This window comes from Ambystoma mexicanum, chromosome 14 (genome assembly GCF_040938575.1).
Source record: "Ambystoma mexicanum isolate Mex_15411 chromosome 14, UKY_AmexF1_1, whole genome shotgun sequence".
In the NCBI taxonomy this organism is placed as follows: Eukaryota; Metazoa; Chordata; class Amphibia; order Caudata; family Ambystomatidae; genus Ambystoma; species Ambystoma mexicanum.
In genome coordinates, this window is record NC_090940.1 from 321,294,784 (window position 1) to 321,318,012 (window position 23,229).

General features: G+C 48.1%; 1 protein-coding gene across 1 annotated transcript in view; it reads left to right on the forward strand.

The window, feature by feature from the left end:
* Positions 1 to 6,873, forward strand: part of LOC138526772 (epithelial cell adhesion molecule-like) — a 412,232-nt gene extending 405,359 nt beyond the window's left edge. Inside the window, exons 8-9 of the mRNA XM_069637456.1 lie at positions 925 to 978; positions 1,076 to 6,873. Coding sequence (XP_069493557.1) covers positions 925 to 978; positions 1,076 to 1,138 — 117 coding nt within the window. The 3' untranslated portion in view covers positions 1,139 to 6,873. The remainder of the gene's footprint in view (positions 1 to 924; positions 979 to 1,075) is intronic.
* Positions 6,874 to 23,229: the final 16,356 nt, after the last annotated feature.

Below are 23,229 nucleotides of genomic sequence, written 5' to 3' on the forward strand. Positions count from 1 at the left end.
GACGCGGTAATGCCCCCGCTGCGAGGGGCATATCGCTATTAGTACCCCGGTCCGAGACCGGGGTACTAAAAGCTTTTTTTCTGTCCCGAAACACAGCGTTTCGCGATAGAATTAAAAAAAAATGACACAGAAAATGGCCACCGGGAAGGGAAAACGGGCTCCGTTTTCCCTTTCCATGGCAGCCATCGGGAGTGGACGCGCTGGGAACAGAAGTGTTCCCAGTGCGTTAGCTTCCGAAAGACGACAGAAAAGAAGGTAAAAAATCATTCCCGAATCCCCAGCGGGGGATGATGGCAGCTCGGCTTCAAGCCTCCTCATTGGCTGAGGGGCTGCCACGCCTCCCGCCGTGGACAAAGCAGCTGGAATCCCAGCCAAGAATCGAGGGATTCTCGGCCAGGTAACAACCCGGAGAGAGCCAATCAGGATGTGTGTTACATTCTGCTTGACTCTCGCCGGGTACTAATGAGCGTTATGTCACAGGCAGTCTATGCAAAGGAACAGCAGCAACCCAGCACCTGCAAGATAGCTCAGCATGGTGTGCCACTGAAGTCTTACTTGCACGACCCAGGCTCAAATTCCCACTAAAAACATATAAAGGTGTCCATCACTGCCATCCTGGAACGGTGCTCCTGGTTAAATAAAGGGAATGATCACTGATTTCACAAAAAGGTAAGGGGACGTGGTACTCTTTAGTTCACACCCACTTTGACCTCTGGATAAAACCAGAAAAACGAATAAGCTACAGGGGTGACAGCATCTTGTTTTAAAGGGAGCCATTGCCAGGAAAGCACTCCACCTAGATAACCAAGCAGATCAGTTGTTAGCGTCCTTATGAAAATGCAAGGTATAGAACAAGCGCTGGTGCATCATGACAGCCAGGTAATGAGATTTTAGTTTAATTTTAAAGCTTTGTTTCTCGTGTAGGTCGTCGTCCGAAGACGTGCAGAGCAAGAGCGCATTCAATTTGAGGTGACTGAGGTGAGTTTCTTTAAAAAAGATTCACTGCAGTGAAGCTGGAAGATCACACTAAGTGCAAAGCGCCAACTGATAGGCTACTGTTTTTTTTTCATTTTAGGCTCAAGAGTTGGACGATTATCAGTTGGCTCAGAGAGAAAGCCTGGGCAACTATTATTCCTGAATAACAATGAAAGGGGTGGCAGTGGTGAATGATGTGTAAGCTGAAGTAAAAGCTTTAAACAGAGTATGGAAAAGGCACCCCGAGCCGCGTGCCTTCTACATTAAAATTGGGTCTACTGTTGTGATGATTCGCCAGTGCAGCTGGGTGTCTTTAAAAATGTTGCCAAACCAGACGCATGGTCTACTTTTTCGGAGTGCTCCGGGTGAGGGACCGCCTGGCCCAGAGTCGTGCATATGCTGCGCAATAATGGGACGGAGACAGGTGTGCCTTAACACCTCTTTATTCTTCCACATCCAACCGTAAACTGACTTGCCCGCCTGCCCCACGTCACTTCCCTGACCGTTCCCCCACCCCATCCCGCACCTTTGTCCCGGAACTTCATTGTCAACATGAACCCGCCCCCCCCAAATTAAACAGTTACCCCAAAAGGGGTACAGCGTGAGCCTGGGATGATGCGGCTCACCCCATCTCTTCAATGAGTCGTCAAGGCTTGTTCCACACCCTTTGAGGTCTTGCATTCTCTGTTCCCGGTGTGCACCTTCCTTCAGGCTCACGCAGGTCCTTGACGTCTAAGGTATCTGAGTCTTCTCGATCTCCTTCGTAGGAATCGTCCGTGAGATAGTCATCAGTGACATCTCTTCCAAGTAGCTGCGTTGGGCTGGCTAGTGGGAAGCTATTAAAGTGTGATGAGTTTTGCGTGGTGGATCCGCTGTTGCCTTGGGCCGTTATCATCAAACCTTTTTTTGCAGTGATGACCAACGGTTCATCCTTGAACACTGCAGTGTGTTTGTTGGTCTGTGGTTGCTTCACTGTCACCACTTCTCCAATCTCGAGCGTCCAGTCCCAAGCTTTCCTTTGCATGTCTGCGTACTCTTTCATTCTTTGTTTGGCGGTTCGGTCATGCTCTCACAATTCTGCGTCATCAGGCTGCGCGGCATCTTGGGGTCTATGCTGGGGTAGCCAGGTATGAACTTTTCTCCCAAACATTACTTCTGCTGGACTTTTCCCTGTGGAGCTATGTAGGGTGCTCCGATAATCCCTTAGCATCTGGTGGGGGACCTGTTTGTAGGGTTGTCCTGTAAGTCGGGCCACTTGTAGCGCTCGTTTGAGGTTTGCCATGAAGCGTTCGATCTTGCCATTCGCCAGTGGCCAGAGCGGCGTGATCTTCTGGTGATGAAATTCCATGTATTCGCTGAACCGTTCGAAATCTTGTCCAGTGAAGGGGGGCCCATTGTCTGTTTTCACTCTTCTGGGTATGCCTTAGGCAGTGAAAATGCGGTCCATTACTGGGATGACGTGGTGGACTGCCGTGGATGACACTAGCTGCGTCTCAGGGTAACGGGAGTACTCATCCATTACAGCCAGGACATATTTTCCTCCGATGGGTCCAAAGAAATCGGCAGCTACTGCTTCCCACACTCCTTCTGGTAGCTCGGACATGTGTAGCGGTTCTGGGTGTCTATTAGGTGTGATGACACAGCAAGTCGGACACTCTCTCAGGATCTCCTCCACCAGCGAGTCCAATTGTGGGATCCACACCTTTTGTCCTAACATACGTTTGGTGGAGACGATACCTTGGTGCCCCTCATGGGAAAGTTCAACTACTTTTCTTCTTAGGAGGTCGGAATCACCATCTTGTGTCCTTTCAGTAGTATGTGATCCTCATAGAGGGAAAATTCCTCCTTCACTTGTATGAGCCTGTCCACCTCTCTCCTGATGTCATCTGACTGAGCGGCGACCCCTCTCCTTTGCTCTCCACCACCGCCCTCACCTGAGTCCCTCGCTGATTATGTGGCATGCTATGTCCGCCTTCATCTCTTGAGTGAGGGAAACCAGGTTGATACCCTTGGGTATTGCTTGTTGAATGAGTTACCCAAGATAGCGGTCTTCTACAGATGGTTCAGGTGTACTTCCACTCCTCGGATCGGGACAAGAAGTCGGCCGGGTTATCTTCTTATCCAGGCCTATGAACAATTTCAAACGAGTAGTCTTGTAGTCTGAGTGCCCACCTGGCTATGAGAGGTGGCATTTTGGCCTGGGGTTTGCCGTAAAGGAAGAATAAGGCCTGATGGTCTGTTACTACTTTGAAGGGCTTTCTGTACAAAAAGAGACGGAAATGTTTGCACGCTCATACTAGAGCGAGACACTCCTTTTCAGCGAAGGAGTACGCTTGTTCTGTCACTGAGAGACTGTGACTGCCATATGCAACAATGTGAGTGCGTCTTGGATTAGGGTCAATTTGGGCTAGGATCGCCCCTAGCCCGACTGGGCTTGCATCTACTGTCAGTTCCGACTCACGTTTAGTGTAAAAACAGGCAATGTTCTCAGCACGTGCTACCCTGTCATGGATTGTAGTGAAGGCCTGATGGCAATCTTCAGACCAATTAAAAGTGGCATTCTGTTTGGTAGAGAGCTCAAAGTGGTTCACTGACAGTGGTGAAGTCCTTGATGTATCGAGTACAATAGCTGGCAAGACCCAGGAAGGATCTTAATTCAGAGACATTTGTCGGCAGTGGTGTTTCATTGAGTGCCGTGACTTTGTCTGGATCTGGGGTCATGCCTTTCTCCGAGAATATATGTCCGAAGAATTTCAGCGCACCCCTACTAAATTCAAATTTTTCTTGATTTAGGGTGAGGTTGGCTACTTCCAATGCCATGCACACTCTGGGCAGTGTCTCATCATGCTTTCCTGCGTCTGTGCCAAACACCAAAATGTCATCACTGTAATTGATACGGTTGGGGATGTCTTTGATCACGTTGTGAGTTTCTGCTTGAAATATTTTGACCGTAGAGGACACGCCGAAGCTTAGCCTCTTGTATCTATAGAGTCTGAGATGCGTGACGAATCCTTATGTTTCTATTCTATAGGCTCAGCACTAGCTGGTGATATCCCTTTTTGAGGTCCAGTTGAGAGAAGATCTTGGCGCCATTTAGTAAGTGTATCTTGTCCGTAATGCAGAGTGCCATGTGTCTCACTCTTTTAATGGCTTGGTTGGGTCTTCTCATATCTACACACAGGCAGATGGTATCTGAGCCTTTCTTCAGGATGGGGACGATGGGAGATACCCATGGTGTGGGTCCTGTGGCTGGTTCGATTATGTCTTGCTGGAGTAGTTTATACAGTTCCTCTTCTACCTTCCATTGTATGTTAACGTATATGCCTCTGTAGTGTTGGGCTACCAGTGGGATAGTCAATGTGTAACTTGATTTGTTTGTTGCATAGTTTTCCTATTCCTTTGAACAGGGTTAGGGTGCAGTTCCTTGATCATGTTCACAGGGTCAATGTATTTATGCACCATTAACCTGTACAGCACATGTATCAAGCCCATGTCTACAGCTGTTTTGAAGCTGATTATGCACCCGCATTCACTCCCAGTGGCAAGCACATGTATGAGTACTTTCTTTTCCTGTGACTTGTATGCATGTGCCTTTGAATTGTCCCAAGCACTTCAGGGGAGATGTTTCCCCATATGGGTATATGTCCACGGTTGCTGGTTTGAATTTAGGGGGGGTGCTGCAGTTCTTTGTATACCTGTTCGCTTACCACGTACACGGTGGTGCCCATGTCTATCAAGAACTCTGTCTCCCATTCGTTGAGCCTCATGAGCAGGGTCAGGCTGTGTTCCGTTGCTGCGGAGTTGCCCAGAGCGTACAGGTAACCCTTCTTTCTGTGTTCACCCTCCGACAAGCTGATATCTGTGTCTGAGGGAGATTGTTCTACCAGATAACGCACGTGGCGTCTCGACCTTCTGTCTGGTTGTGTGCAAGTGACCGTACCTCCTCCTCGCCTTCTTGTCCTTCTTGTGCTTGTCGTCCGTCGATTCGGCTCTCTTGTTTCTGCCTCTTTTGGTCTGTAGTAAGAGTGGGCGGCTGCTTGAGACGCTTGCGTCACCGTGAGGAGGGGCCTGGACCTGTAGCGAGCTGTGGACTCTCTCCCTCTGTCTCGCCCTTTTTCTTGTTCTATGCGACATACCGATTTAAAATGTCCTTCATCGCCACACGCGGAGCACCTCTGTCGATTGCTGGACAGGTTCCTTCGTGCAGATATTCCTACCCACACCGATAACAGAAAGGTGCTTCTTGTCTGTGGTCATTTTGCAGTCTGTGTATTGTCTCTGAGGGTGTGGCTGTGTTGAAACTCTCAACCTGTGTATCCACTGCAAGTTCTGCCCTTGAAAGTGTTAGATTTCGTCGAGTGTACTGGCTTTTTGAAGCAGTTTGCACCAAAACGTCTGAGATTCGCAGCCTGCAATGATTTGGGATCATAGGGCCTCCATGTTTGAGTAATTGGCGAAGTCACAGTGCTTAATTTTAATTCGTAGGCGCATAACGTAGGCGTCCATTGTTTCACCTTTTGCCTGTTTTGCGCAATGAAAAAGGTGACGTTCATAGTCCATCGTGCTCTGAAACACCTCTGTATGAGCGCGATATAAATAAAATATCATTTCATTTCACATTCGTGTGTGGTGTGAAGTAGGCTGCCAATGCACCCTTTAAATCTTGAATGGAGTCAATGGATGTAGCTGGCATTTCATCAATGATGTCCCTTGTTGCAGGCCCTACTGCTAATTTAAGCAGGAATTTTTGCCTTTCCTCATCCACGGTCCCTATTGCCCCCATGTAGAGATAAAAATCTCTAATCCACCTGGCCCATCTCGGCTCCCTATTGCTTGTGTCTGATACATCAAAAGCCCCTGGTAACTGTACGCAAGAGAATCAGGAAGCCTGAATGGAGCTGCAGCTAGTGGAGCCCCTTGACCCGCTGCCTGAATGTCCTGATTAACTGCTTGGGGGATTATCCTGGACAGACGTTTTTGGTTCACTCTTGTGCACACTGTTTCTTTTATGTCCTTGGAGCTCCTCTGAACACCTTGTACGGTCGCCGGCAGTGACATGAGCACTGTGGTCTCAAGGAAGAAGGAACGGGGGAATGGGGGAAAGAGAGACTCCGTAATATGGCCACCACGTGGCACAAGCACCGTTTGTCCTTTCTCCCACCTGCCTTCCTCACCGATGTGTCCGTGAGGATCACCGCCGCGGCCCCAGGCTAATTCCGATGTTGGTCGGCCTTTCTGCTTATGGGCTGAGTAACCTCTTCACCGCTGCAGCCTCGGGAGATGCTTTTGCCTGCAGGCTTCCTCGCCTGCCCTGTTGCGCCCATGGAGCCTGAATTCATCTGCGTGTCATGCACGTGTTCTTCCCTTCGTCAACAGTGTTGGAATGCTCTGGGTGAGGGACCGCCTGGCCCGGAGTCGCGCATATGCTGCGCAATAATGGGACAGAGACAGGTGTGCCTTAACACCTCTTTATTCTTCCACATCCAACCGTAAACTGACTTGCCCGCCTGCCCCATGTCACTTCTCTGCCTGCCCCATCCCGCACCTTTGCCCTGGAACTTCATTGTCAATATGAAATACTTCCTGCTTGGCAAAGCTCTCCAAAATATTACATGACTTCAATCAGTTTTCCACGAAAAGGAAAAAGTTAGCATGTTCTGCCCAGCATCCCTCCTATGTCAGGGGCCTGCAGCCTTTGGCTCTCCCGATGTTTCTGCCTATAATTCCCATGATATCTGGCTATTGACTAGGCTGGTTGAGGGCGATGGGAGTTGTAGTCCAATGCCCTATGTAAAGAACGTTCCTGAGGGAATTGTGGTCCCCATTTTCTTTTCTATAACCCATGTATTATTTTGGATTGTTATTGCAAAGAATATGTATTTCGTAATCCCCATTTACATGACACATTGTAAAAGTATTTTCAAGCAAAAACGCAAAGACAGATGGAATTGCAGATGCTTTTCATTATAGTACGTTAGTTACAGTTGAGCACATTGTGTAGGGGGTGTTTTATAAACTACATGTATACTGTATTCTGGTTAATTATGTGACAAAAGCTATTGCCTGAATAAACATACCTTCAATCACTCTGGACTAAAAATGCCAAAAAACAACAATATACAAATATGTATTGTAGTTTTTGCTAAATGTGTCTGCTGAATATGATTGTGGTCTTAAGGTAAATTTGCATTTCTTGAATGACTTCAGGTTAATTTTGATTTCGACTGAAAGAAAGCATAAACACAGAATATCAAACATACTCTTTTTTATAGCTGAAAATGTTCCCATGTCCGTCTGGGGCACACCACGTATTCGATGTTTGAGGAAAAAAGAGAATGCATTATTAAAATATTGTTTCATATACAGCTTCCGATTTCTTTTCTATTCATCAAATGTTCAAAAAATCAAAGATCAGTATGTATTCATACTGACATTGCATAACTTTTGGTGATCTGTAAAAAAAAATCTCCACCGATTTTGGTAGTTGTGCCTGACATATTCATCAACTTGGTTTTGGACCTCAACAATGCCTGATTTCTGCAATCTCACAAAGAAGACAGCACTGCACATCTAAAAATGTTAAGGCATTCTTGATCATTAGCAGATGTAGATCGAGATCGTTATTGACCTCCTCTCTGTCAATCAGAATGTTCAGAGGGCAGTCAATAACTACTGGTAATGACTTAATTCTGAACATTATGGCTTCAAAAGCAAGCAGGTAAATAATAATGCAAATTCCAGGCAAAGTGTTTATCAACAAGACGCTTCCTCTCTGGGTGGACCTGTTTCTTTCACTGCATCATCCTATTTAGCATACCAAAGAGAAAGTGAAAACATGGAAAAATGCTTTCACTTTCTAACCAAGAAACCATTTATTTTTACACAGGCCCCAATGCTTGCTCGTGTTAAGCCCTCAACAATTTTAACAAGTTTACAATTGAAATGCTTAGCTTATGAAGACAAACTTGTTTAAATACTACAAAATAAAACCACATAATTGACGGAGTTTATCGATTTATTTTTTTCATTCTTAAAGTAACGTTTTTTCACTTTACTACCAAAACTCTAGAACATGATTTGCTCCTACTGCCATGTGCTAATAGCCTTCTAGACCACGGGAGGGGTCATTATCACTTGGGGTAATGACCCTGCCCCAATTTATGGCCCTCGGGTTCACCTTGGGCAATTACTTGGTGGTGGGTCAGTATCCCACGGTAATGACCCCTCTGACTTTAACGGGCGGCAAGCAACAAGCAGAGAAGGCGGTAAGGCCTGGAGCTCCCCGGTGGCAGGCCCTAGGGACAGTGTGGTATGTGTGGGCCACAGAGACCAAGAACAGCCCATCAAGCTACCCAGGGGGGCCCAGGGAGATGCCAGGAAACCTGAAAGGAGGAGTCTCCGCCCTGGCGGCCTGCACCAAGAAACCACATTACAGGTTGCATAGACACAAGGACTTGGGGCAAGTAGCTGCCCTCGCCCTGAGAGCTTGCATCGCTGCCCCCCTGGGCCCCAAGTGAGTCCCAGCTGGACCAAGCAATTGATTCCCGAGGCAACTGGGGGAACTACTGGTGACCTACTTAACAATTATGTTGCAGAGTGGCTCCCCTGGGGCGAGATGGCATCCTGCCATGTTGAAACTGCCTGCCTGATGAGCTTATAAGGGAGGGCAGTGTTGGAAGGCAGTTGTGATCGGGCAGTGGGGCCACTGGGGCAGGCCCACACAGAGTCCACATGACAATATACAAAGGGGTTCTTAGCTGGTTGAAGGGCTTGTGTGGGATGCAGTTGTGGCCCTGGCCAACGCGGAGAAGTGAGAGACTCCGGGCCTCGAATCCCTGCAGTGCTACCGGCGCCTGCTATCGATAGATTACGAAAGGGCACAGAGCAGGAAAGACGCCATGTTGGCGTGGTCAGCCACCACCTCCCTCACTAGGGATGACCTCAAGGAGATCTTTCAAGAAATTAAGGCCATCTGGAATGACATCCAGGCGTCGATCTGTGACCTGAAGCGTAGGGTGGACAAGCTGGAGGACAAAATGGAGGGAATGGAGAACAACCATCTGCAGGGAGACCTAAGGGACATGAAATATGAAGCGCGATTCACTGATTTAGAGACCCGGGAGAGGGAAACCTTGTTGAAACTGGACGACATCCAAAACAGGGAACACATGAACAACACATGTATCCTGGGACTGCAAGAGCAAAAGGGGGAGACCGCTGCTGACGTGGGCAGAAAGGTGCAAGGCCTCATCAATGACCTCTGACTCATGGATGGTGGGAAAGAAGTCCAGCAAGCGAGAGCGCACAGAGGTGGAGGGGGGGCAAAGGCTCAAGGTCAATTGAGGTCCGATTTCTCAGATACAGGGAGAAGATGCAGGTACTTGAGAAAGCTAAGTCCCGGGGAAGCGTCTAGTTCGAAGGAGACGAGTTGAAGGTCTACCAAGACTTGTTGGGTCTCACCCGGTTCTGACGTCGAGACTGTCGCCTCCTCACACAGTGGATCACAGAAAAGGCAACTAGATATTGCATGTCACTCCCGTTTGCATTGGTGTTTGAGAGGGGTGAGACAGACTATCGGGTCACCAATTGCCAGGAAGCGCAACAGGTATTACGAATACTAAAGGAAGAAGCCAAGGCTGCCGAGACTGCAGAAGATGAGGAGGGGATCTCACCTCCACCCCAAGGGGAGTCGACTAAATCGCTTTAAGACAAAGACGAGAATGCCAGGGGGAAGGAAGTTCAAGAATCTCAAAAAAACGCCTCCGGTTAAATGAACAGCAATAGGACATAGGCGGAGAAATATTATGGTAACACAGGTGTTGCCCAAAGGGTTGAGGGCCAAAGCGTGGCGGAGGGAACAGAGGGGGGGGGACAGCAGAGTTAGGGGAGGTGGCATGGTAGGCATAGGTCGAACTTGGTGGCCCATGGTGGGTGTCTCCAGTGTGAGGTTGGGGTCTCGGGGGGGGAAAGGGAGAGGGGTGGGAGGGCTGGGGTAGAGGTTCAAGATGGTTGGGGTTCAGTTGAGTTTCCTTGCTTACTTTATAAGAGAGAGGACGGGAGACAGGTTGTGGGTTCTAAATGGTGCATACTGATGGAGAGGGCTGGGCGGAAGCACTCAAGCTAGGGACCTTGAATGTTAAAAACCTGAACTCACCCACCAATCAATTCTTAATGGGTAGAGAATTTTGCAACATGGGGTTAGTCGTACTGGTGGTGCAAGAAACGAGTCTGGTGCGGGGGGAGGAGAGGCAAATTCCAGGGGCTCAGATTGGCCAGGGCATCGGGACCTACCTAGAAGGGTGGTGTTGGCATCCTCCTCCACAGGAGAATCCACCTAGGGAAACCCCCAGGTGTGGCTGAAAGAGGATGGTAGGGCCTTGATAGTCTCTAGCCCCTTGTAGGGAGTTCAAGTGACACTGACCACGGTATAGTGCCTGTACCTAGGACAGCTCCAGTTCCTCTGGGAAGCGATGGGGGAAATACTTAGCCGGACATCGGTCTAGTATTGGCGGTGGGGACTTCAATAATTGGGCAGACCGTAAAATGGATCACAGTGGAGTCAACAGCCATCCCAGAGGCGGTGGACCACAGGAGGGAGAGGGCTTCCTGGGTTACATGACAGAGCAGGGCCTTGTGGATGTGTGGAGGGAATGCCACCCGACAGACAGGGGCTATACCTTTTTCTCCCCAGCCCATGTGTCCATAACATGAATTGACTACTGGTTCACGCAACAGCAATACGGGCAGAGGGTTTCGGACAGTGAACTTACCCCCATTAGTGGGTCAGACCACGACATGGTGGGTATGGCTATCTCTATGATAGGCCTTAGATCAAGGGATTCCCTATGGCGCTGCAACGATATGCTACTAAAGGACGGGGTATTGCCAGGGAGATGAGGGCAGCAATAAAGGAATATTTTAGCCTCAATGATACTGGAGAGGTGGAACTCGGAACGGTTTCGGAAGCCGCCATGGCCACCCGGAGAGGCCTCCTGATAAGAGAGGGTTCAGCCAAGAAGAGGATGAGGCCCCTCCAGATGTAGAGGCTAAGGTGCAACATTCAGGGCCTGCAGTCAGGGGCGCTGGACTGTGGAGGGGTGGGCAGAGAAAGACAACAGGAGCTAAAGGAATTGGAGGTAGGGAAGGTGGTATCAGGCTTACAGTTCCTCAGACAGTGATACTACGAGAAGGGGTACAAAGAAGCCACCCTGCTGGCATTGAGGCTGCGAGGACAGAGAGCGGACCTTTGGGTAACCTCAGTGGAGGATGCAGGGGGCTTGCTTCACTCCAGCACGGGGGAAGTCCTTCAGGATTTGCCACGTTCTACGAGCAGTTGTATGGGGAAGAAAGGGTTGCCGAGGAGGAAGACCTGGAGCGATACCAGAGGGGTGTCCCCCTGCCGGCCTTGCGTGAGAATGAGAGAGAAGAGCTAGAGATGCCGATCACTCAGGAGGAGGTATTGTTGGCAATTCGAGGGTTGAAGGTGGGGAAGGCTTCCGGGGATTATGGTTACACGGCAGGGTTCTACAAAATGTTCTCGGGCTGCCTAGCCCAGCACTTGCAAAGCTGTCCAACAACATCCTGGACACAGCAAGGCCACCTCGGTCCTTTGCTAGCGTGCTAATAACTGTTTTTTGTTTTTATGTCTGTCCCAGCGTTCGCATGCCTCCAGGACCCCGTCCAGCACTTTACAAATAAATTAAATAAATAACGGTCAAACTGAAAGCAGGGAAAGACCCTAAGAGCTGTATGTCATATCGCCCCATATCCCTCCTTAATGTGGATGCCATGATTTTCATCACAGTGCTCACCACGATAATGGAGAGGGTCATGCGTGGATTAGTGCACTCAAACCAGGTGGGTTTTATCCGGGGCAGACAGGGGGCCAACACATTGCATAAAATGCTGCATCTGGTGGAGGCTGCAACTAAAAGAGAGGGGAACCCAGTGTTGGTTGCCCTCGATGCCAAAATGGCGTTCGACCGGGTAGATTGGGGTTTTCTCTATAGAGTCCTGCGCAAGTACGGGTTCGGGGAACGGGTCCTTAGGGGAATCCAGGCACTGTACTCATCCCCCATCGTATGGGTGGCACAAATGGGTGACTGTCACAGACCTTTAACCTGAGGAGGGGTACGAGGCAAGGATGCCCGTTATCGCACTCATATTCGCGCTGTCAATGGAGCCGCTCACAGAGGCTCCGGAGGGCACCCCAGGTGGAGGGCATTATGGTAGGGGAGAGGAAATTCAAGGTGGGGCTTTATGCAGACGACATCTTACTGCATCTGGGTAACCCACAGAGTTCGACCCCAGCAGCTCTAGATATAATTAAGGAGTATGGGATATAATCAGGTTTCAACGGGAAGTCGATCATATTTACCTTTGCTGGGGATGGACAGAGGGACATGGAGGCTCTCCGGCCCCTGGGGTTGGAGATCCAGATTACAGTACCTGGGAGCCACCATTGTTGGACCTGGGGGGGACCTGAGTAGGGCCAACTACCCACCCCTGTTTAACAAATTGCTCAGTGACATGGTGGGCTGGGGTAAACTGCACATCTCATGGATGGGGAGGTTGAACACCCTGAAAATGAATTTTCTACCGAGGGTTCTGTATATGTTCCAGATGCTACCCATAAGGGCTCCGGAGGATCACCTGCATAAGGCCAAGGCTCGGATGGTATGATTCCTTTGGCAAAACCAGAAACCCAGGGTGGGATAGGATACCCTGACATGGCCCAAAGACCAGGGGGGAGAGGGGCTCCCGGACCTGATGTAATATTACAAAGCCACCCAGCGGAGGACTATGGTACCACACCTGCGGGAGGACCCGGACAAACAGTGGGTCTATCTTCAAAACTACCATATGCGTCTGGCAATGGTGTGAGAGGGTCTTTGGGTCCCAGGGGGACAGATCCCAAGGAGAATCAGAGAACACCCATTTCTTGGGATCCATTGGGCGGTCTGGAGAAAGCGAGGGGGAATGTAGGGAGTCACTACATGGCCCTCACAATGAGTCACATTTGAGCCCCCCAGTGCGAGACGTGATCCCCGAGCCAGTGAGATATCAGAAATGGTTTGAGGTGGGGCTGTCCATGGTGGGCCAACTGTGGCTGTGAGGTCAATTCATAGGGTTTGAGGAGCTGGAGGCCAGCCTGGACATCGGAGGTTGCCTGTACTTCTCTACCTTAGGTTGAAAGGGGTCTTCACTGCAGAGAAATTAAGGGAACCTATTCAAAGGGTCCTCACTCCTGTAGAGAAGGTGCTTGACAGTCACATTGAGATGAAGGGTCTCATCTCTTTACTGTATAGGGCGCTGGTAGAAACCTCCAAGGGCAAGGCAGAGGGTCTCCGGCATAGGTGGGAAAGGGACCTGGGTCTGGACATAAATGAACACCTCTGGCAACTAATGTGAAAGAGAATCTTTAAAAATTCAATAGCCTGTCAGTATAAACTCCATGGTCTGAAGTTGCTGCACCAGTGGCAATATGACCCAATGAGGCTCTCAAAGATGTTTCCATCAGTCAACCCCTTGTGCTGGCATGGGTGTGGGGACAGAACGGACTACTGGCACATGTGGTGGACATGCTCAAAGGTTCAAGTGTATTGGGACGAGGTCCTGGTATGGATCAAAGATGTTGAAGGGGGGGAACGTGTGCTAGATCCCATGTTGGTACTGTTTGGTTTGGACACTCAAGAGGGACAATGGCACACCTTGCCTCACATGACCCATTTTCAGTTGTTGGCCGCAAGGGCATGCCTCGCAAGGCACTAGAAGGGACGTGAGCTCCCGAGCCTGAAGGAGTGGTACGAAACAGCAAGAGATGTTTACCTCATGGAAAAGATCACAACAGCACATCACGGAGGGAGCACAGGGATTGAGGGGGAATGGCAGCAATTCTGCACGAGATTCGGATAGGGGAATGGCTGGTGCAGTCACGTAAGATGATCTCGCTCGGTCCTGACCGAAGCATGTGTTGGAGTAGGAAGTGCATCATGTTCTAGTCATAACGTCTAATGGACCTCTCTATGTTGAAGTTGTGTATTGCAGGATTGGAAACCTCACACATTTTGTGATATGTTTTTTCATACAGATGTAGGGGAGGAGGGTACATGGGGGGGGATTAAGAACAGATAAACGTTTTTGTTGACTGAAGCATGTTCCGGGGGTATTTACCCCCCTGGTTGTCTGTATATTTCTTGGTTCTCGAAAACTCACTAAAACTTAATTTACAAAAAAAAGTAAATCTAGAACCTTAGTTTTCATTAGCAATGGTGACAACATAACCGATGTGCAGTATCAGAAATAAGGATTGGCAAACCACGTCATGCCTTCAGATTGTGTTTAATGTGATTGCTTTGTTTCACAATCAAAACTACAGTAAGGGTCTGTATGAGATTTAATGTCAATATGGGATTGCCCAACACACCAGATCCTCAACATGTCAGCCAAATTAATCTGTGTATTCTTGGAAGCTAATGCTAAACACCTTCTTTGAAATTGTGGTCAACAGCGAAAAGGTTTTTGCCCTGTACAGTCTTCATCAAGTTAAATACTGTCATCTACGAGTGAATATCGCACAAGACATGCTGTGTACCAATTGGTGAGGTTCTAGGTCCTTGTGCACTGTCATGCATTAGTGTCTTTCCTCTCTATCCCAATAAACACCATTTCCAAGCAAATCTATAGCTATCTCTATTCCACCTTCATTTTGAGAAATCCCTTGTGATGAAGCCTCTGTCTAGACTTGAGGTTGGGTGGTGGAATCGTAAAGGGAGTTGCCGTGCGATGCTGGGCCAGTGGTGTGGCTATGGAGTATTCCCTGGCTAACCACAATAAACCACACAGAGGGCCCTGCGATACTACTCTCTTTAAGAATCTGTGGCATGAGAAAACGGCCGGCTGGTGAAGTTAACCTTTGGTTTTCACAAACACCACATCGTACAACCCGTAATGTAGACCGATCTTATGAATATGATTGTTGTAAGGTAAACAGTAAGACATGTCACAAGTACCACACACATAGAAAGAGGTAGCGAGAGTGTGAGTACCAGTGCTTTAAATGAAATAAAGAAGGGCTGATACTCACCAATCTAGGTTTTAAGGGGGCTGGGTCTCGACCCGGCATGGTCCCAAAAATTTCTTGTGATGTGACCCTGCTGCCCAGTTCTAAGAAATTCACTCGGTCTCCCCACCCAGTCATGTATTTCTCTATTTTTCTCACTTTCTATGTGTGTCTTGCTCTTTGTGTCTCACTATTTTTATCACTTTATGTTTGTCTTTCCCCACTCTAATCATATTTCCACTCTATTTCACTCTGTGTGAGTCCCTTCTTTACTGAGCTTGGGCCTCGGGACCCTGACACTCATAAACATTACAATCAGTGGTTCCAACCAAAAACTCAGTACAATGGTCATTCACTTGAAATCCGATTATGTCAGCCTAATGGAATCTCCTCTTAAAGAAGTCTATCAATCACAAACTGATTTTGCACTGTTTTCACACCAGTATTGTGATGTATAAAGGTTGACAGGCTTTGAAGGAAAGGAGGTTCAGAAAGACAACTCATACTATACAAACTATGCTCCATGGCTAAACTAGGGTGCTTAAAGAGAAAAAGTCACTCATAAACAATCCCCATTGAAACCTTCTGAGGGACACCGGATGCCTGCATAAAAGAAACAATGAGCAGATAGGTGCACAGCTTAGCTTCAAACCTGATCACCCTGATGAGTTGCTCTGCAGACTTTTAGATATGTCATTTAGCTTCAAATCCCTGCAGATTTTACTCAGGGCAACATAGCACGCCTACTCCTTGGTTGGAGCGGTTCTTTTTCTTTCCCCTGCTAATTGGAGAGAGAGGACCATTCTCCTTAAAACTGGTGTGTTAAGAGTCTCCCCATGCAATTGGTTCCATGTGATATAATCGCGGCAAAAATTGCTGTGGTAACAAAATATCGCGGCAAAAATGCAGCCGTTTTTGCGCCGCAGTCCATGTAAAACATGCGGGGGACACCCCCGCAACCCCTGGACCCATTATACCATTTAAGGGGAGCGGGGGACAACCCCGCAACCCCCACTCCCCTTAAATGGTATAATGAGGCACACTATTACCGGGTCAAATGGCATTTTTGCCGCGATATTTTTTTAACGCGACATTTTTGACGCGATTATATTACCTGATACCATGCAATTTTGATTGATTGTACCACAAATTTGCAAATGCATGGAAATTCAGGTGAGCCCATTCTTTGAACTTCATAGTGCAATCGTAAATGGCCCCTGCCTTGTATTTGCATGGCAAGCGGCATTTCAATGGATTCCTAGGGACTCCTCCAGCTTTTACAGTTGCTAAAATCTGGCAGATTCCATAGTAATCGAATGCATATGTGAGATCCTCAGAATCAGATGCTGACAGATATGCTTTTGCTTTTAAAAGATGCAGAAGATGGGGTGGCCGGACATGTACGTTTTGTTCTGGGTACCCACCTGAGTCAGCCAAAACCTTGAAAATCCCTTGGAGAGACAAGTGAGGTAACAAACCATGCAAAAATCACGTACACATGGTTTTTACTCTTCGTCTAACGCTCTGGGAGATTAGAAAATGACCTGCTAAATCTGTCGTTCTCAGGACTCACAACTTTTGCAGATAAAGCTCAGTGAGAATAAATGATTTGCCCCAGAACACACACTTAACCAGGATTTGCGCCCAGTTGATGACTTAAGCAGTTGGCCACACACTGTCCCACCTATATTTAATATCATATTTGTTAATGTTTGCGTTTGAAAAGATGAAATAATAGTTTTGCAGCAATGCATTTTAAAGTACAAAAATTACTTAAAATACTAACCCGACATTCTAGGAATCCTTTTATTAACATGTTGAGCAAAAATAGTATTAAAGCCTTATTTGACCCTTCCCGACTGGAAGATGTGTACGTTTTAAAAACTGTTTTCACAGCGAAAGAAAATGCAACGCAATATTATATCTTCTGCTAGAGTCTTTGTTTCGCACAGCATGCAATGTTATGCTTCCCTCCCATTTATTATCACCCCCATTCACACCTCGTAATGGACAATAGTGCTTTCTCAGGCACCACTATTCCTGGGATATCAACTTCTAATCACCCTTGTTGACAGAAAGGGCAACATCAGGGGGAGCAGCTGTACTTTCCTGCGCTTTGATGTTTCACAAGGCAAAGTGTCAACGCCGAACTGGGAAGCCTTTGGGCAGGTGATGGGTGTCGGACGTTTGGGAATGTTATTGAGTACTGGTACTCTCCTCAAACTTGAAGAAGTCCCTGCCCTAAATACAGGCAAACATTTTAAAAAAAAGTGCAGGTACTGAGGGCAGTTTAGTTCCACCCCATTTAATTAAAGCAAAGGCAAGTACGCAGACGGCTTAATGAAAGGAGTGGTTAATTTGAACAATGCACATTCAGCCTGGAGAAAGCAGCAGTCTCCTCTTCCACTACAAACCTCTTTGACACACATCAGGCTCAGTGAGCGGTTACAGAGGGGGATGGGCCAGAGCATGCTAAAAAGAAAGAGAACCACCCAAGCACAAAGAAATAGCAGCATTCAAGCATACTTTGAATTGCTTACACCGAAATACAACTGGGTTAGAGTCCTCCCTGGAAAACGCATATAAAAACAAGCATTGGCAATTCCTACAGTTTGGGCGTTTACACTTGCCAGGTAAAGCCATAGTGCTATTAACTGGCCAGTGATGGTAGCAGGTGCTAAATGGTGCGAGTACCTGGGAACCTAATAGCTGTGCCAGGCAAATGCATAATACGGTTCCATGTGTTTATAAAGAATTATAAAATAATGGCAGTGTTTTTGATAATTTCATTATTTTATTTAAATGCACCAGAATCCCTCCCAACATATTTTAGAACTGGTGTAATTTTATATACTAACTCCAGTCCTAGAATATTGCGTTGGATAGTGCATTTAATTAAAATAATGAAAATATCGAAAAACATTGTCGTTATTTTTTCATTTGTTTTAAAGACTGCATGCCGCCTAATACTTATGCACAAGCCAAAACTGCTGGCTTTGCCAATGCTTGTTTTTAACAGGACTTCAGTGAAGGACACGCAGAGAGCTTATAAACTGAGTGGCCGAAGGCAGGCCCGGTAAGACATTTGTATTACACCAGCATCAGGTGTACAGGTCCAATTAAGTCAGAAGACTGCTTTGAAAAAACACTGGCAGGCACTTCCAGTGTGAAGTTTGATGGTAAGGTTTGAGTAAAGTGAGCTCAAAGAGTTCCCATGAGGAAGTGTTTTGGGTGGGCAGAGCAAGAACTGGGTGGGTATGGCCATATGGGTTAGTATGGCCATGGGTAGTCAATGGGTGGGTACATGACCACCAAACAACACCCACAGGCTGTATGTCCCTCCTCATATGCCATTCCTCCCCATCTGTACTCTAATGCAATAGTTTCGGCTTATAGGTCTTGCAATCAACACCTAATAGCCATAACTAAAGAAGGAACGGGGTGAGAGAGATGTGGGTGTGTGGAGAAGGAGTCAGAAAACATCTGGAGGTGGTTGGAGGAGAGGACCAGAAAAGGAGAAATTGAGAATAGAGGAGGAAATGAGAATCTTCCGAAATTGCAGGAGAGAAGGTGAAAAGAAAGATAAGGGAGTGGTGGAACATTCGAGATTGGGACAGAGAGCCGGAAAGGGATGAGAAGAAGATAGGAAAATAAATAATTGGTATGAACACATTGGTGGAGGCTGGGTTTGTGGGTCAGAGAACCAAGTCAATAAAGCAAGGCAGGGGTGGGCACCATGTCTGTATTTCAAATGTTCTCGGTGTTGTGATTGCTTAGAAACATAACTATTCCTGTATATTGTTTTAGCCTGGAGATGTCAGAAAAAATTATCCTATGACACAAGGACCACAAAAGCTAATAGCGAAAAAAATGAAGTGAGACCACCTCATTAGAGATCTAATGAGGTGGTCTCACTTCACTAGGAGAGTCTCAACCACTGTTCTTAGAGAGACACAGCTTCACTTCACTGATGATGCCCAACAAGGCTGAAACATGTGTATGGGGTTGCTGTGGTACTCGCGTTCAGAGGAGAATTGCCTAGCATTTCGGTGCTGGACTGCCCCTGGGCAGGACAAAGACTGATATGTGGGGATATTTCTTCTCTGTGAAAAGAACAGTGAGCTAAAGACTTGGTTGAGACTCTCCCAGGAGCCATCCACCCAAGAACAAGTCAATGGGCTGTGTTTGTGCTGGTAGAGAGTTTTCCAGACCCCCCTGTTTTAAATGGTAAATTAAGCTCACAAAGGGCATCATTCTAACTTTGCCGGTCCGGTAACAACGGTGCTGGTAGCAGACCGACACAGAACGACTCTGTGGCCGGGAGCCGTCCTGCCCGCCAGGGTCAGACCTGTCGGGCGGAACAGCACCCGCCCGGAGAGTTTCATGGAAGCACCGTCACCGTTATTAACGGTACCGGTGCTTCCGTGGTCCCCATTCCCATTTGAGTCCTGTGGGACTCGAATGGGGATTTACAATTACCAGCACATGACTTCCCGGAACGCCGGGGGTTGTAATCCCCAGCCAGGCAGCGGCAACCTGCTGGTTTTACCGGCACGGTTACCGACTGACTTGTGATGAGGCCCAAAGACTTGTAGAATTTATTTACAAGTTTCATTAATCTATTAAATTTGAATTTCTTTAATATTTTCATCTTCATAGTATTACTAGTTAATGAAAATATCTTGTTGATCCTTAGTGAAATTCACTCAATTTTTCTCTATGGGCCGCATTACGAGTTCAGCAGTGGGAGCGGGGTTTTGGGGGGTGGTGGGTTGGTGGTGGTAAAGTGGCAACAATTCCTTTACCGCCACTTTTCTGCACCGTAACAATTAGTTACAGCAAAAGTAGGAGGAGATACCTCCAGCCTTAAGCAGTAAGAAGTGTTTCTTTTGAAAAAGATCACTGGAGTACACCCTGCATCTTTTTTAAAATGTTATTGGGTTAGCATAAGAACTATGTTAGCTTCCTGCAAACGTATTAAAGCAAGTTTGAACTGCCTAATGTCTCTAACCAGAAGAGGTCAAATTATCAGAGGGAAACAACACAACCCTCCCTTTGATGTTAAAGTTAAATTGGTGAAAGAGGGCAGCCATTAGAATCCTACTTAAAGGATAGTTCCGGGACTTTTTTTTTATTGTCCCTACGGTTCGGCCATGTGTTTTTAAGCATAACTCGGTAGATCGTAGAAAACTTTCCTATGGATCTTACCCGACTTTTCGTCCATTAACGCACTCGAAATCAGCCGCCATTTTCTGATAATCCTATCATTTCCCCCCATCGCCCTGGCTGCACTGCTTTTGCGGCACTAAATCAAATCCCCCGCCCCTGAGCCTGACATCAGCAGACGCGTACCGCCCATTTCCCAACGCCAAAGCACGTTTCGTGTCAACAATCGCTGCGCCTCAGCTAATGAAGTGTCGCCATGGAAATGGCAGGACGCCTCTTTCCTCAATAAGTATAAACACACCGTTTCACAACACACAGCAGCAGATTTTCGATTCCATTACTCTCTCTGTGTTACTTTGAGTATTCTGTGACTCGTTTCTGTGCTCTGGTCAGCTACCTTCGCTGCTTCTAGGCCTTGTGAACACCTGTACCATCTCTGTAAATTATTTTACTTTCTTTACCACACAATGGCTACAATAATGCCGTATATGTACGAGCCCGAGTACACCGAGGAGGAACTACTGGAAAGGCAAGCACGCAAAAACGATGGGGATTCTGACGGCAGTTGGGAGGACCAGTCAACGGATGAAGAGCCTGGACCATGTCGCATGGACGGCGTCTCCACCTGGTGCACGTGCAATCGGTGCGAGCTAATGCCAACTGAGGAGGAGAACTGCTGCTGCCGTGAAAATTCCGGGTGCTTGGCCTACATTTCGGAAGGCGAGCCAAGTCCGCAATGCATCACCGAGCTGCCAGAGTTCAGGGAAGCCTGCCTCTCACGGACCGTGTTGAGGATGATGATGGTGCTTATGCACGAACTTCGCGGCACTGTTCGTCCGCGTAATCCGAGTAACGAGTAAGTATACTCTGGTTGTGATGTCAGTGATGCCACTACTATGTCATGGTCGTCTCCCACATATAAAATTACATCTACATATCATTCGAACGCATGTAAATTGGTTCCAAATTGTGCATTTTCTAGATAGAATTTTTTTCAAAGCAGAATGACATTTTTTACCTGAATCGACAGTGATAAGAAAGTTTTGTCATTTTAATACAGTTTGCATCTTTCATTTTCACAGGTGGTACAGGCTGGTGGCCTATCGTTGCTTCACTTGGGGGCTTCACGGGAGGCTCGGACACCGCGTTCGGAGAGTAATACCTGCCTGTGCGGTACTTGCCATTAGACAACATTTCCCCAGCGACAGTGGACAATACCGCGGTTTTTCCCTGGATGTGCTGCAACCGGAACTTTACAATGTGTAAAGTTACAATGTGTAATGTTTATTATTTATGTTCAATTGAAATAAAGATCTAAAATAAAACCCAACATATATTTTAACAATGGTTGTTTTGATTTTTTAAATGAATCTAGTGTGTCTCCATTGAATAGTCTTCCTGTGCCTTGTCTTGTCACACCACATATTCTCCTGGGAGGGTGAGGTATTTATAAACTCACCCCCCTGCCTTCCATGTACTAGATCCTGCAGCCTGCCTCTTACATGCAGTTAGATGGCCTCTCCTTGGTGAGGCCCTGCGGCAAACGAGTCTTGTCTGCACGACCACCGCCCCAATCCACCCCCCCGCCCTATCAAAGGCAGTTCGCACCGGGGTACTTGCGCTGGCAAGTGGAGCTGTCAGGGAGCGATAAAGGCCAAGAGGTGCCAAAGACCATGTTCACTTCAAAGTGGTCTATAGAGCATGGGTTGTTGTTCCCATGTCTACCTCCAGACCCCGTGTCTCCTGCCAAGCATCCCCCCTCACGCTGGACGGCCCCCTGCAATCCACATAAGTGTGTCTCCACTCACGAGTCTTCCTGTGTCTTGTCTGCACGACCACCGCCCCAATCCACCCCCCCGCCCTATCAAAGGCAGTTCGCACCGGGGTACTTGCGCTGGCAAGTGGAGCTGTCAGGGAGCGATAAAGGCCAAGAGGTGCCAAAGACCATGTTCACTTCAAAGTGGTCTATAGAGCATGGGTTGTTGTTCCCATGTCTACCTCCAGACCCCGTGTCTCCTGCCAAGCATCCCCCCTCACGCTGGACGGCCCCCTGCAATCCACATAAGTGTGTCTCCATTCACGAGTCTTCCTGTGTCTTGTCTGCACGACCACCGCCCCAATCCACCCCCCGCCCTATCAAAGGCAGTTCGCACCGGGGTACTTGCGCTGGCAAGTGGAGCTGTCAGGGAGCGATAAAGGCCAAGAGGTGCCAAAGACCATGTACACTTCAAAGTGGTCTATAGAGCATGGGTTGTTGTTCCCATGTCTACCTCCAGACCCCGTGTCTCCTGCCAAGCATCCCCCCTCACGCTGGACGGCCCCCTGCAATCCACATAAGTGTGTCTCCATTCACGAGTCTTCCTGTGTCTTGTCTGCACGACCACCGCCCCAATCCACCCCCCGCCCTATCAAAGGCAGTTCGCACCGGGGTACTTGCGCTGGCAAGTGGAGCTGTCAGGGAGCGATAAAGGCCAAGAGGTGCCAAAGACCATGTACACTTCAAAGTGGTCTATAGAGCATGGGTTGTTGTTCCATGTCTACCTCCAGACCTCGTGTCTCCTGCCAAGCATCCCCCCTCACGCTGGACAGCCCCCTGCAATCCACATAAGTGTGTCTCCATTCACGAGTCTTCCTGTGTCTTGTCCGCACGACCACCGCCCCAATCCACCCCCCGCCCTATCAAAGGCAGTTCGCACCGGGGTACTTGCGCTGGCAAGTGGAGCTGTCAGGGAGCGATAAAGGCCAAGAGGTGCCAAAGACCATGTACACTTCAAAGTGGTCTATAGAGCATGGGTTGTTGTTCCATGTCTACCTCCAGACCCCGTGTCTCCTGCCAAGCATCCCCCCTCACGCTGGACGGCCCCCTGCAATCCACATAAGTGTGTCTCCATTCACGAGTCTTCCTGTGTCTTGTCCGCACGACCACCGCCCCAATCCACCCCCCGCCCTATCAAAGGCAGTTCGCACCGGGGTACTTGCGCTGGCAAGTGGAGCTGTCAGGGAGCGATAAAGGCCAAGAGGTGCCA